General features: G+C 33.4%; 2 protein-coding genes across 6 annotated transcripts in view; both read left to right on the plus strand.

Moving 5' to 3' along the window:
- LOC136037304 (ras-related protein Rap-2c-like) overlaps window positions 1-7,652 on the plus strand; it is a 90,608-nt gene extending 82,956 nt beyond the window's left edge. For all 4 annotated transcript variants that reach the window (XM_065719956.1, XM_065719954.1, XM_065719952.1 and 1 more), the window contains 2 exons: window positions 3,298-4,734; window positions 4,835-7,652. The gene's annotated coding sequence lies outside the window, so the exon portion shown is untranslated. The remainder of the gene's footprint in view (window positions 1-3,297; window positions 4,735-4,834) is intronic.
- A 4,935-nt stretch (window positions 7,653-12,587) lies between these two features.
- The window catches only part of LOC136037302 (autophagy-related protein 16-1-like), a 226,882-nt gene continuing 223,697 nt past the window's right edge, over window positions 12,588-15,772 (plus strand). The window contains exon 1 of one of the 2 annotated variants that reach the window (XM_065719949.1): window positions 12,588-12,711. In XM_065719949.1, coding sequence (XP_065576021.1) covers window positions 12,618-12,711 — 94 coding nt within the window. In that variant the 5' untranslated portion in view covers window positions 12,588-12,617. The remainder of the gene's footprint in view (window positions 12,712-15,772) is intronic. The other variant, XM_065719950.1, reaches the window with a different exon arrangement.

A 15,772-nucleotide genomic window follows, 5' to 3' on the forward strand; every position in this document is an offset into this window, starting at 1 on the left:
AATTTCCATGAAGGAAGCGCAGGATTTACTAGCATTACTTAAAAAAAACAATGAAAAAATAAATATGAAAAAGTTTTTTTTTTCAGCTGGAAGTAAGCAGCAGCATTAAAACTTAAAACGAACAGAAATTATTTCCCATATGAGGGGCTCACCTCCTCTTATTACCTCGCTCTTTACGCTAAAGTATTTTTACTAATTTCAACTATTTATTCTGCGGCTTTTGTGATTCAGGGGTCATTCTTAATGAATTGGGACAAAATTCAAGCTTTAGTGTAAAGAGCGAGGTACTGACGAGGGGGCGAACCCCCTCATATATGTAATAAAAACATGAGAATACAAAAGTTCTTTACGAAAGCTAATTTATAAGTTAAGTATATATTTTACTTATAAAAAGATTCGTAAAAAATTAAAAGTTCTAGTTGCCTTTTTAATTAACTGAAAATTGGAGGGCAACTAGGCTTCCTCCCCCGCTCTTTTTTCTCAAAATCATTCGATCAAAATTATGAGAAAGTCATTTAGCAAAAAAATTCAAATTTCGTTTTAATTATTCCTCTGCGGAGAGCCAAAATCAAAACATGCATTGATTCAAAAACGCTCAGAATGTAAATAAAAAAAACTATTTTTTTAAATGAAAGTAAGGAGCGACATTAAAACTTAAAACGAACAGAAATTACTCCGTATATGAAAGTTTTTTACTGTTTTAAAATGTAGAGTTAATAGAAAGAGTCAAGCTTTAGCGTAAAGAGCGGGGCGTTGAGAAGGAAAAGCCCCTTTCATATACGGAGTAATTTCTGTTCGTTTTAAGTTTTAATGTCGCTCCTTACTTTCATTTAAAAAACTTATTTTTTTTGTTTAATATGACAAGAAAACGAAGAAAAACTCTCTTGATCACTCTTCTCAACGCTGAAATGCAGCTTCATGAACACATGTTGAATTAATATTTTGTAAACTCTTATTTTAAAAACAGTTTGCTAAAATGGATGGAAGAGATTAAAGGATATTTGTGTACGAATATGCCCTATTATTTTCTCTTTTGTAAAGATTTTAACAGTCTTCCAATTTTTTTTTTTATCTTTGCAATTTTTCTTTGTAATGTTTTGACAAAAAAGTTGTCTTTGAAAAGTGTTTGTTTTTTCTTCCTTTTTTTACGAGTCGAATTAAAATGACGCAAAAATAGAAACCAGTAGGATAACGGTCCTAAAGCATATAATGATGAGTTATAGGGTTGCCATCTCCCTGTTTCTGCAACATTAACAAGCGACTACCCATTTTTTGATGAATCAAGAAAGTATTGCTCAAAAGGGTATTGAACATATAAGCAATCTGCTAGCGGATTATTTATCTAATTTGGTCAAATAATATTGGTCATAATTTGTTTGGTCATAATTGGTCATAATATTTATCTAATTTGGTCACTATCGTCAAAAAATACAATATCTTTGAATCAAAATTGAAATTTCGATAATTAGAAGCAGATTCGCTCTCCTTTAAAGCTAGTTTGATCTTTAATTTGTCTTTGGTCATACCAGTTAAAAATGAAACGGGTTCAACCAGTCAAGGACGCCGCCAGAAATTTTCTGAATGGGGGAAGGGGGTGTGCCATTTCTAATGAAATGTATGATGACAATAAGTTAAAGTACTTTACCTACGTTAGTAATATTTTCATTAAAATAGAAACGACTTTATTTCAAACAGATCCAAAGACAAGGGAGGGGGTATGCATAAGGGGTTTATGCCTAAAACGATTAAAGCATGTTGTTGCTTGTTTTGACTGAAGGAGTCATTCTCTTTCCGACCCCTCGTATGTTATATCCATAGAGCCAGTTATAATGGTAGGACAAGCGGGAATGGGGACTGATGGTTGTTCATTCGCGTTGTGGTACTAAACTGGAACGCGGTTTGTACAAATTTCATGTGTTTTAATTCGAAGAATTTGTTTTCGCAGATATTGTATTTACAGCGAAATGTTGGAAGTTATGTACTTTTAATGTCTTCATTGCTTAAAATTGAGCGATTTTTTTATCATTTTATTGGTCATTTATTGTAGTTTCTTTATTAGTTATTGAGTAAAAATTTTCATTTATTTTTATATTTCCCCAAATATATTTTCCACACTTACATGGTGGAAATATATGTCTGTGATTTAATTTATAAATAATGTATATTTGAATTAATATAATAAAAATAAACAATATAATTTATTAAACAATATAGATAAAATATATATAAGAATTATGTATGTTTGTGGAAATAATTTTATGACGAAATATGACAACTCAAAATAGGGATGAAACCTTTCAATCGACAGTGAAACAAATACAAAATTTTAACTGAATATTTTGGACGCATATACAGTGTCCATCATCATCAGTAAAACTAAAAGACATCAATAAAAACAACAAAATTTATACCCAATAAACTAATTATATATTGCTCTCAATTTTTTCAATGCAACAGCGAAAATTATCTGAATAATTTTAAAATTGTTATATCTGTGAATTTTTTTTTATTATTATATTTTTCCGAGTGGAGCATTAGCGAGTATCTCCAACAAATAACTTTTTGGTTCAGGTACGGAATAGATGGTTCTATCTTATTAATAGCAATTTTTTTATGTTTTCACTCTTCTAGAATTACTATGTTTGAAAAATTTGTATCTCACCTTCGTTTGGTATATTCTTTATGTGTCGTATTTAATAAGCAGGGCATTTACTTTTACAGTAAACTTTTAATTTCCTAGAAAGTTGTAAAAGCCTTGAAACTTCGAAGACAGCATGTCCGCAATTGGTTTCTTTATTTGTAGTATGCATAGAACAGCGGCAGCTCTGGTCTCTCTTGTGCCCGGGGCAAAATACTGATTAGACCCCCACCCTCTCCACCTTGTCTCCCACAAAATTTTCAAGCCAACTTTTAATAAAACTTTCATTTATTAATAAAATTATGTTTATTGATTAAATTACACAGTTTATTTTTTAGTTTATTATTCAAATGATTTAATTACTATTTAATTATTTTTCGTTTTTGACATTTTTATTTTATTAATTAATTAATATTTTATCAATTATTTTCGTTAATTAACTGCTCTTCTACTTTATCTTAAAAAAATAAAATTTCAAAATTACATTATAACTGTTAGATTATTTATCCGAAATTTTGCGCCCATAAAATTTCTGTGCCCGGGACAAGTGCCCCCTCTGTCCCTCTCCTAAAACCGCCTCTGGCGTAGTAACAATAAAAGCAAAAGAAAAATTACCAGATTTTAAAATTATATATTTTATCTTTTTTTCTACTTTTTAGGTTTGAAGCGTCAACTTACGAGAGCAATTATCCATTGGGTGTTTTGTAATCTTCACATAGTTCTTCAAGTTGTTCAATGACTTCTAGCCTTTGTTTTCATAGTCAGAAAACTATTTGTGGTGTAAACCAAGAGTGATGCATTTTATAATAGTGCATTTTAAATATGTATCGACAAATACTCCTTTATCTTTAAAGTGTGGGGTATTTGGGGTAGATGCAGTATTGTGACATATCTTTTTTAATGCGTGTTTTTAATTTTTGTATTGGGACTGCAACAATCTTTTCTTCCTGTAGGATGGACTCACAAATGAATATGTTAAAACGAGGAGCATCCAGCCCACGTAAAGTTATAACAATATCTCTTTTAATATATCTATCAAAATCTAAAGCCGTTTTTCGACTGTTCCAACAAGAATCGTTAAGATACAAATTTTTATTGACAATTGCATGATAGTGAGCTACTAAAAATCTGTTACTGTTTATGCAACAATTAAAATCGTTTAGATTTGATCCCCCCTCCAAAAAAACAACTTAATTAACATTACTGTATTCTAAAATTTATGGGAGCCGACCCCTGGCCTTTCATTGTCCATCCCTCCTGCCCCCCCCGCAAAAAAAAAATTTATTAACGATATTTTATTCCAAAACTTAAGGGAGCTTAAACAAATAAGTCTGTAATAACAAGAAAAAATTTTGCATACGGACCAATGAGGCTCGCGTAGCGCAGGTGCCGATATCCTGATGCTCTGCCCAAGGCCGGAGTGGGGAGGTATGCATGGTTGGAGGCAAATCATCTGACGCTTTCCGGGTGGGTAAAATTCTAGTTTGAAGGCTTAGAAAGCAGTTGAGTTTTGTGAATGAAACTCAGGAATGCATCCATAGCTTCCTATCTCCACTACTTCCTCTAGAGGGCACCGGCTTTTGATAACCTTGAACAATTTTGGTGTTATAAAAGTGAAAGCTTAAATAATAGACCTTCTGCTCAAAAGAGGCATAAGAAAAGTAGTTGCGCCGATTCATGAAATTTTAGGGGGAGGGCAAGGATCGTACGTGGGGTGGGGAGGGGCAAAAACGATCAGTCAGCCATGATAAAATAGAAAATAGTTATGAAATAGAAATAAGAAGGTATTTTCAAGTCTATGAGATAATTGCCCTCCCTACCTCCCCCTCCTAATTGGTCCCCCTGAAGAAAAGGGGTTTGAGTCTCATATCTTTGCTCAGTCCCAATTTATATGGTTTTAAAGATCTATAGATCTATTTCTTAAATTTTGAAATAAACCCTAGATATGGCTTAAATTCTCCTGAAATAACAGGAATTGCATTTTCAAAAACTGAAATGAAAACTCAAAGCTAAGGTAAAACGTTTTTTGTCAGATTTATGATAGGTATAGACCTGTCATGTAAGCAATCTTCTAAGCCCTAGAAATAAAAAAAAAGGTTGATATGGTTAAAAAGTTTAAAAGTTTTTTGTCAGATTTCTGATAGGTATAGACCTGTCATGTAAGCAATCTTCTAAGCCCTGGAAATAAAAAAAAAGGTTGATATGGTTGCTTGGTAATACCTTCCTGGGGTACATATTTGACACTAGATTTTTTGTCTGAAAGTTTCGTTCGCGTAACTCAGATACTTTTCAAGATGGCAAGAAACCCATAAACTAGAATTTACCCCCACCTTTTCTTCTAAATTCCTCTGGATACCCTTTTGAAGTTGGGTGGACCTCAATCTTGTCTTACAAGGAGACGCCAGTAACCCTCGCCCTAAACTAAATAAATGATGCAGCAAAATAGGATGACTAGGTTCTGCTCCTAATAGTATGGGTTACACATAAGAGTGGGAACTGGCGCTAAGGTCGTCTAGCGTCTGGCGACACTTGGGTATTTTTTCTAGCTTGCTAATCGTTTTCTGTTAGGAACTGAGGTCTGTCAATTATTGCTAGCCAAATTTTACCAATTAAACTAATTAAATTAATTATTTATTATTACACTAAAAAATTCAAGGTGTTGTCAATCGCCAGATGGTGTTGATAGTTTCTTTTAATGCTAGCGCTAGTTTTCACTCTATGGCTGCTAGTTGCCATTTTTACCTTGCAAAGGATTGAAGTCCTTGTTTTGCCCTGATAAATCATTCCTTTAAAAAATATTAATTTATCTAAAATTATTAATTTGTGTTTCTGTTTTAACGTTAATTTGTCTGATAGGAAGTCTGTTCTTTTCAGACATTTGTCTTTTTCGCCTCGGAGATTCATTGGAGTCTATCAATCCTATTTTTCAAAACGAATAAATAACATGATTGAGTCAGTTAATTGAATGTTCATCGTATTTGGCGAATTTAAGTATATTCTGTACGTCTATCAAGGGATTCGCTTGCCCTTTTAATTGTACAATATATTGTATAAAATAAAATCATATAAAAAATATTTTAAACATATGTTCTCACTGGTTTAAGTCTTAGGAGGAAAAGACTCATAGGATTTTACCTAGGAGGGAGAGGGTCTGGCAAAATATGAACAATTTGTATATTTTAGGGTATTTTTAGACTGGGTGTTCCATCTACCTTTGATTGCCAGACCTTTTCAAAACCTTGTAGGATTTCGACTTTTTTCAAAACTCACCCCCTTTGGAAAAAAACTGTGATGGCTCCCCCTCCCCCAACCAAATCCTAAAAATTGTATGGGTAACTGCGATACCTGAATATTTTCCCTGGGAGTGTAAGGGTATTTTTTTCTGGGCTGGATGCATTCTGCTTTTTTTGTGTCAAAAAATTATGGATTTTTAGTGAAACCTGAACAAAAAAGTGTGATTTTATTATATTTTTTATATATCATCTTGCATTTAGCGTAAAGTATTATTTATCAGACACTCGAACGTCTCTGCCATCGTGTACGACTCATTTCTATAGAGATTAGAAGTGTCTATTTATTGCCACGTGCACAATGTCTGAATAATTCCTTTAAAAAAAAAAATATGTTGTCCATATAAAGATAAGAGCGGAAGGTAGTTAATTACCTTCTTTTTAACAGAAAAAAATATATTCATATTGTTCCATTAGATAAGTGAATGATAAACGTACCTGTGGTATGCGAGGGGTTGCACAATTCCTGTCACCTGGTGTACGTATCAGAGTACCTTGTGTGGCAAAGTCCCCACAATGCGTGGCACAATTTGCTATGATGGGTGCCTGCCACCTGGTGCGCGTGCTTTCTGAAATTTAGCAACGCCTCGGGTGGATTTGTATTTTTCCTTAACCCATTTTACATTAAGAGACATATTGTGGAAAATTGAGGTGCTAAAATAAGTGCGTCTGAAAAGCAATTTAGGCTATTATTCTCAAGGCTGTATCGAGGATTTTTATTCGGAGGGGGGGGGGGGCTACAAAAAACTTAAAAAATAGCATTGAGAGTTTGTTTATTTGTATTTTATTACGTTCTTACGAGTCGGACAAAAATTTCAAGTTGGGAGGCTTAAACCCATAACCCCCTCCCCCCGCTGGATACGGCCTTGAATACTCTCTTTTGTTAGTTCATCCTAATATCTCAGGTTATCTATGCCTAAATTATTTGTACTTAACAAATAAAAGAACAAATGCATTTTTAACATTTAACCTGCGAAGACTTTATACTTTCATAGGTACTTTTGCATATTTTAATACTTTTTAAGCTTTTTGATTATGTACTGTTAGGAATTTTTTACTTCTTTCTGGTATTTATATGCTTTTTGTGGACCTAGTGACTAATATGACATAATTGATAATGCCCAGGCACAGGGACGTACCCTGGAATCTGACATGGGGAAGGGGCTGTTTTCTGTTGTCTGTCAGTGATTGAAATTTCTTAAACAAGAAAGTGGGTTATTTTGAATTTTATTAATTTAAAAAGTAAAATTTGCCTTTAGAAGTAACAAAATGGCCTAACCCAGTATGGATGGGGACAAACCCGGTTGGTGGTGGTGGGGGGGGTCGTCTCTAAAAATGAACTTTTCGACTGTATTCATAAAATATACTTTCTATGTTTTTATTTTTTTAACATGCCCCTCCTCTTAGATGTGCCCTACCAAAAAGACCGTGCACGCATGCTCGGAAGGAGGAGGGGCTTATGGTCTTTCAGTCCTCTATGTGTTTTCCCATCGACAGGTAATAAAAAAGGCCAAATAGTGAATGATTGTCACAATAAATCGCCACAAGAAACTGAGCATTATCAAAAATAACATGAAACGTCACATAGTCTATATGCATAATATATGACAATATAAGGGTATAAGCATGAATTTTATTGAGTTTGTTTTGGAATAGATGCAAGGAAAATGTGTATTTTTGTTGTTGTTTTCGTATGATTATAAATAAATATGAGTTTTATGCGGTATTGCTGTCTGACTTAAGGGAAAACTCAGAACAAGTTCAAAGAGGTCCTACAACCCTTTGCCTGAAACGGAACATTGTGAATAGCGTGAATGGTTTCATGATTTTCTTCTTTCTTTTTTTTTTGCAAAAGCTGACTTAATTCACTTAAAAGATTCATATATTCATGATGTCTAGTTTGTATAGTTCGTTTTTCTTCTATAGATATTTTTGAGAAGTTATACATGTCTCTGATTCAGCTGAGTTGTCATATACTCGAATAAAAACATTGAAACCAGGTCCCTTGACTGTATTCAGTTAAAGAAAATATAGCATTGAAAAAATTGAATAAAAAATGTGATTTCATGGCCAAAAATGCGAAACAAAAATAGAAAAGACAAGAGGGTTCTTAAAGGACAAAATAGAGAAAATTTATTCATAATATAATACACAATAATACATTATACTCCCCCCCCCAGAGGCTCCTTGACTTGTAAAGTAAAGATAATATATATATAGGGTAAGCCTTATACAGGGGGGGGTACAGAATTTTAACCTTCCCCCCTCAAAATTTTTGCACAACTCGTAAAAACGTAACAAAAGTACTTACAAACCAAGTTTTTATGCGTTTTTTTTTAAGTTTTTGCTATCTTTTAGGTATTCCTCGTGGGTAGCTCCCTATTGTAAGTTGCTCTGACGAGTAAATTTCATCGACTCAGCCCTACCAAACAGGAGATATATACAGCTCCTCTGATGGAGGACAATGCATATATAATAGTTAAGAACTGGGATAATCACAACGCCAAGGCTCGGTAATGTTTAAGGGGATAGCTAATGTTCCTACCAGATTTTTTTTTTCTTTTTTTTACCCATTTTGGATTCGCTTGAGAAGAGCAGTATGGGTTTTTGGATATTACTGAAAAGAGGAGATGTATGCTGAATGACTGGTCTGACGCTAAATGTGAAAAGAAGAATAGTTTGATAGGGGTGAAGGCTATTCCATTGGATGATAGCTTCCTGGAGCAGGATGATCTCAGTTCACAAAGGTGTTCATTCCATATGACAGACCAGAAAAATACCTCATTTTTTCTAATTTCTCCTCTCCTTTCAGCCCCACCCCCAGATGGTCGAATCGGGGAAAACAACTTTATCAAGTCAATTTGTGCAGGTCCCTGGCACGCTTACCAATTTTCATCGTCCTAGCACATCCAGAAGCACCAAATGTGCCAAGCGTGGGCCCCCCTAACTCCCCCTCTCCCCCAAAAAAAACGGTTCAAATCTGGTTACGTCAATCACGTATCTATAACATTTGCATATTCTACCCACGGAGTGTCATCCCGATCTCTCCACTCTAAGCGTTTTCCAAGATTTCCGGTTTCCCCCTTCAACTCCCTCCAATTTCACCAGATCTGGTTGAAATTTAAAACAAGAGCTCTGAGACATGAGTTCCTTCTAAATATCAAATTTCATTAAGATCTGGTCACCCGTTCTTAAGTTAAAAATACCTCAATTTTTCCGAATTAACACCCCCCAACTCGCCCAAAGAGAGTGGATCCGTTCCAATTATGTCAATCACGTATCCAGAACTTGTGCTTATTATTCCCATCAAGTTTCTCCCCTCCAACTCCCTCTGTTCCCGGCGATTTGAATTCTAAATGGAGCATCTGAGACATAAGATCTTTCTCTTTATCAAGTTTCATTAAGATCCGATTATCCATTCGTAAGATAAAGATACCTCAATTTTCACGTTTCCCCCCTCAAATTCCTCCCAATGTCACTGGATCTGATCGGGATTTAAAATGAGAGCTCTGAAACACAAGATTCTTCTAAATATCAATTTACAATAAGATCCGATTGCCCGTTCGTAAGTTACAAATATACCATTTTTTCTAATTTTTTAAGTGTTTTCCAAGATTTTAGGTTTCCCCCTCCAACTCTCCCCAGTGTCACCGGATCCGGTCGGGATTTAAAGTGTGAGCTCTGAGACGCGATATCCTTCTAAATATCAAATTTCATTTAGATCCGATCACCCGTTCGTAAGTTAAAAATACCTAATTGTTTCTAATTTTTCCAAATTAACCGTCCAAATTAACCGGTTAATAATACCAAGTACCATAATAATAGAGGATTAAATAGATTACAAACAAATAAAACAAATCACACATCCTAATCTGCATAACAACCCTTTCAACAAAATAAATTCAACTGTACTATTAAAATAATTCCCCTAGAGGCCACAATAAGTTGTTCAATTATTTATTTACACACACCCCATCCAAAAAAAACTAAAATTCCTACAAGATTTTTTTTAATTCACCTATTAAGAAGCCAAGAAAATAGGAAACCAACATCTTATCTCTGAGAAAGCAGCCCAATAAAATTATGCGCAATGAGGCAATCTTTTCTTATAAAATTGTATTGGGTGCAATTAGAAACTAGTTTGACCCGAGATTCTGATATAGCAACTTACTAATGACACTCGTATGCTTCTATAATGTATAGTAGGCTGATTTGTAATTACGATCCTGCATGAATTGACCTGCGTCAGCTTCGAAAACCGTGACAACATGAGCATCTTTCTAATGAGCAAGCCTTTGTAAAAGATCCACATTTAAAGCATTTCTTAAAAAGAGAACATTTGGAGAACAGGCTTTTCCTGGGACCCAAAACATTTTGGGTCCCATTTTTCCAATCTGTTGACGTTTATATTAGTGTGAGGCGGAAAGACGAGAGGGCTGGCTCCATCATCATCAACTTTTGCAACAAAGGTGTATACACAAAAGCTTTAGCAAGAGTATCTGCCTTTTCCTGATGAGGTTGTGTCATCACACGATTGATATGTATTGAGGAGTTGGAGATGGATATAGATGGCCGAAGAGGGTTCGCCGACGAATTTCCACCTCCGCTTTAAAGTTGCACTGATTGGTTTCTTCTCAAATTTACTTTCGACGCAAGGCTTGAATTGACTCGTTCTGAGTCCTAATAAAAGTTGTCATGTTTTGACCTGGTACTTTTCGGCCATTCATCTAGAATCGGCTAAAACAAAACACCAGGTCGTCTTAAACAGGGTGCGAATAGGTCAGAAGAAAATATTTAAAGGGAAGCAGAAGTAAAGTTTTGAACATATTGTGGGGGGGGGGGGTGTGTACAGCTGTGTTGGTTTCGTGCAGCGTTGCAATGAGACGACTGTAGGAGTAGATTTAAACAAATCCTAGTCCGAGAAGGTACTTTAATAAGCTTACATGGTCCAAACGGCTCAATCTCACCTGCAATCCTATTTTTGTAAAAAAGACCTTTGCTATTTCTTGTTTTTCAGTTCTAATTCTGTTCCTGGGCTTTAGAGCTAACGAACTTTGAAGTTTGTTCCACTTTGCATGATGAGAAAACTGTATAATTATTTTTTCCTATAGATAAAGATATTTTATGTATATTTGTGAGCCACAATTACCACGTAAGTCGCTAGCGAATCGAAAGCACTTAACATCAAATGAATCTGTATTAGATATGATTACGCAAAAAAGGTCCATTACGTTTAAAAAAAACCACCATACGTTTCAAATTCTATGATGTGATCCAGACTATAAGTGAGATTTACATTATACACATCAATTCCCTCAACCTGAATAGTCTGAATTTTCAACTACTGGATATGGTGGACGATCTTGGCGCTTAATTTTGGAAACTTTACCCTCATGCAGTCTATGAATTCTTCAATATGATCACTGATCATGTTCCTCGAGGGATTATGAATCGTATCAATAACAAGTGACTTGCTATGAAGGTTTATTTTTACTCAGTGGAAGTCTTTCCTATTGAAGGGGGGAGGAGAGTCTGAATTGGCGAGAAGATTCTATTCCAAGTACTTACACCAACTCCACGATTAATTTACAAGCTGACCCTTAACAAGTTTGAGTAGGGTAAGACTATGAACATCATTACCACTGTCTGTGACTCCGAGATTAAGGCTAGTCTCAAGTAGACACATGGCAGAAGGGTAAACCTAACTCATCGTATACTCAGGGACTCCAATTGAATCAGATGGGAAGAGGCTCCCTTCCCTACACTATGTAAAACACAACTTTTGCATCTTTGTTTGAAAAAATCCATACCCTCCCCCCACATTTTCATGAATGGGCACTCTTGCATGTGTTGAAAGTGATCTAATTTAGATCTATACAGACTGACATTATAGTGGGGTATCATAAACTTCACCTGTTGGATGATATATGTATGTGCAGCTAATCATCTATAGAAAGATATTTGATTTAAGGCTTTTTCCTTTTGGTTTAAAAAGTAGATAATTGCCAGCCGAATGGGTAGGCAGCAAAGTACGGCAGACAGAGACAAACTCTATTACCTATTGGATAAGAAGCGGTCAGAGACCTGATTTCTTTCCAAAGCATAGGTAGCAGGGTTGCCAACTGTTCACACTTTATGTCAAAAGGACATATTCCTATGTGCTGGGCAACAATGACATAAAAGGCAAAAAGTGACCCACTTTAGAAATTTGGGACATAAAAGGGCAAAAAGGGATCTGCTTTGTAAATTAATGACATAAAACGAAAAACTTTCCAACTGGATATATGTTTTGATAAAAAAAAATGTCGTGTTTAACTAAAGTAGTCTTTTTCTGTTTTTTTTTTAGCATCTAATTTAGACAGATGCAAGTAAACAATTTTCTCCAAAATAAGAGATTTATAAGTTTATATGGTTACGTGCTTTCTTATTAATTCAGTTTTTAATAATGTTTATATGAATTTTTTCGTTTTCATTAGGTTTGGTGTTTATTGGCTGCTTTGAAAGAGGCTTACAAAGCGTCATTTGGTCAATAATACAACTGGTGAAAAAATAGCCTCTAGTTTTTGAGATTTCAAGATGGACACTTTCTAGCTAAAAATGATAATTGTCAGAGGCTCAGGAAAGGCATTCCTACGCCCAAAAGTTGGCAACGTTAATTTGTCTTTCAAGCATGAATTCAAAAGTTCAAAATGAGTGTTGATCCGGAACTCAGAAATTATGTTCTTTTGGCTCTTAAAAAAAAGAGCAAAGGATCTGAACAGTTTCAGGAGCTAATTGAGAGTCGTAAGCAGTAGGCTACAATTATTTCTAGGATATCAATGAATCTTGCCGGAGTTAACCAAGTTGTCAGTTTAATTTTGTTTTAAATTGGCTATATGCTATAGCCAAGTAGGGCCGACTGTATAAATTCAACGTTGAAACTTTCTGCTATAATAAAACTTAAAATGTTTTGTAAATATTTAGTGGTTAACCACTTCTGAAGAAAACATCCTGAAGAAATAAAAGTAAGCCTAGGCTAGTAGGCTACCATTAGGCTAAGTCCCTTATTTTGGGTAGGCCTAGGCCTATTGTTTATATTAATGGGTTATTATTAAAACATGAATTTGCTTAATATAGCCAGAATGGTAAATATTGAGCAGCTCATGTTATTGACTTACAAATAAATTGAACATACAATTAAATGCCATTTTTTATCCTCTTTCTGAATATAATAATGTCTTTCCTTGTAAGTACAATTTTAAGCCTGATAAAATTCTAGTTTATTGACTTTTGGCTATCTCAGAAAGGACCCATGAAAATAATGATTTCATTCTATATTTTTTTTTTTTTTATATAAAAATGGATTAGGCTAGGCTACAATGATTGGCTAAGGATTTTTTCTCTATATATAAGCTATACTAGCCTGTTTCATATTAGCTGTATATCCATTTCAAAGTACCTATCTCTACACCTTCTCTCTTTAGAGGATCCTGAAATTTGTCTACATGACAGGAATATAGCCTACCTATGAAAATTATGACAAAACAACATTTTACCTTCATATCTAGTTATTGTTTTTTTCACTGGCTTTAGATCTGAAAATACAATTTGTTTTAATTGTGTAGAATTTTAAACCATATGAAGGTTTTTTTTTTTAAGTTTAGGAAATGTATTTGCATATCCTATTGTATGTTTCAAACTTACTATTTCAGCATAAATCTACTTTGTAAAAGTTGTATAATTCACAAACTTGATTTTCAAAATAAAGTTGAATAAAAAAATTCAAAATAAATCTTCCATTTATTATTTTTAGGTAAAATTCTACTTAGCTACTTATGGCTATCTGGGAAAGGAGTTAGGTTAAGAAAATGAAACTTTCAGGGATAGGTCTACAGGCTAAAGTATGTCTCAGGCTCCCAGGAAGGTATCTTGAATTACCTACCTCCACTCATTCTCCCTCTACAGGATCCTGACCTTTGATGACTTCTAAAAATCTGTCTTAAAAATTTACAACTTTTTTAATGTCTCAAAAATTGCTTATACTTAAATGATAAGAAATTTGGTAATTATGTTTTTTCAACAATGAATTCTACAAAGATTCAAACTTTTGGTTTTCTTTTTTAAGATTTTCAAATTGTGTAATCTCTTGTTAAAATGTATACAAATATTTTTGCAATTACCAGTTTATTTGCTCTTTACACAATTTAATGTCTTTTTATAGATGTTGATTATTACAGCAAGCCCAATTTCTACTAAGCTTCAAGCTTTTAAGTTTCTTTTTCAAGGTTTTTGAAATGTTGTAATCCCATGTTAGAATATATGGAAATGTTTTTGCAAATTACCAGTTTTTTTGTCTTTAAAAAAATATAAGCTTCCCCATACATGAAAATGTTCAATTTTTACACATAAGTTTGACAAATATGATGTCATTGCAATAGCCTACTGATGTATATAAAAATGACACCACTCACATAAATATTTTTTTCCAAAATTAAGGCTCTTAACAAATTTTCTCAAACTTCTGACCTATCTAGATTTTATTAGGCCAGAGTATCCCAGGCTGCCAATTTTTCTGGAAAAATATGGAGCTATTAATCAGAAAAAATATATAAATAAATAAATATACAATTATTGCTTATTTATAAAAATAGTATATATATATATATATATATATATATATATATATATATATATATATATATGTATATATATATATATATATATATATATATATATATATATATATATATATATATGTATATATATATATATATATATATATATATATATATATATATATATATATATATATATATATATATATATATATATATATATAGATCTATGTACCATGGATCAGGATCAATAAATAAATGATTCCCAAAAATTACAATAAATAACCAAGTCAAAAACAACCAAAAGCAGGTCATCTATGGTTGGGCTGGGAGGATGTCATAAAAAAAACTTAAAGGAAATTCGAACTTCCTTAGAGGGTGTAAAGAGGGGGATTTTGAATAGAGTGGGGTGGAGGAGGAGCATGTATAGCTGTGTTGGCTTTATGAGCTTGGTGCTGCTGTGACTTGTTAGTAGTAGTTGTAGTAACCAAGTCAAGCTCAAAGCAAGCAGAAATTAACATAAATAGGGCTCAGAACCCCCTATTCCTTCCCAAGGCCAGGGCATAATTTGCACTTTACTGAGAAAATACAGATGAATGTGTATTTTCAGTTTAATATGCATATGCTAATTTATTCCTTAAAATATTAATAATATTTGATTTATTAAAGTCATAAAAGTGAAAGCATTAAATTTTTTTCAGTAAAGTGCAGACTGTATTATAAAAAAAAAACTATAATTAAATTGCTAAAACAATGAAATTCTTACTTTATATTTCCCCCTTGTTGGCGCATATTTTAATCTATCACTTACACGTAGGGTTTTCCTTGAGCTTCTAAAAAAAGCCAATGTTATAGCATTACCTAAAGCCGGTAATTCAACTGATTATTCAGATTATAGAGGTATTTCTTTGCTTTCAGTTTATAGTAAAATTTTGGGAAAAATTGCAAAAAGTCAACTACAAAAATATTTATTTGATAGTAAGATATTACACACTTCCCAATATGGATTTATAAAGGGAAAGTCTACTGAACTGGCAATTCATGAACTTTAATTGAATATAAATGATTCATTAGATGGTGATCAACATGCTTTGGCAATTTTCCTCTATGTCACTAAAGCATTTGACAAATGCTAAAGCATTTGACACTGTAAATCATTCTTTTTTTAATTAAACTTAAGTCTTATGGATTTTTAGCACAAACTCTTAATTTTTTTACATCTTATCTTTCTGGGAGATGACTAGAATGTA

Source organism: Artemia franciscana, chromosome 16, assembly GCF_032884065.1.
Source record: "Artemia franciscana chromosome 16, ASM3288406v1, whole genome shotgun sequence".
Taxonomy (NCBI): Eukaryota; Metazoa; Arthropoda; class Branchiopoda; order Anostraca; family Artemiidae; genus Artemia; species Artemia franciscana.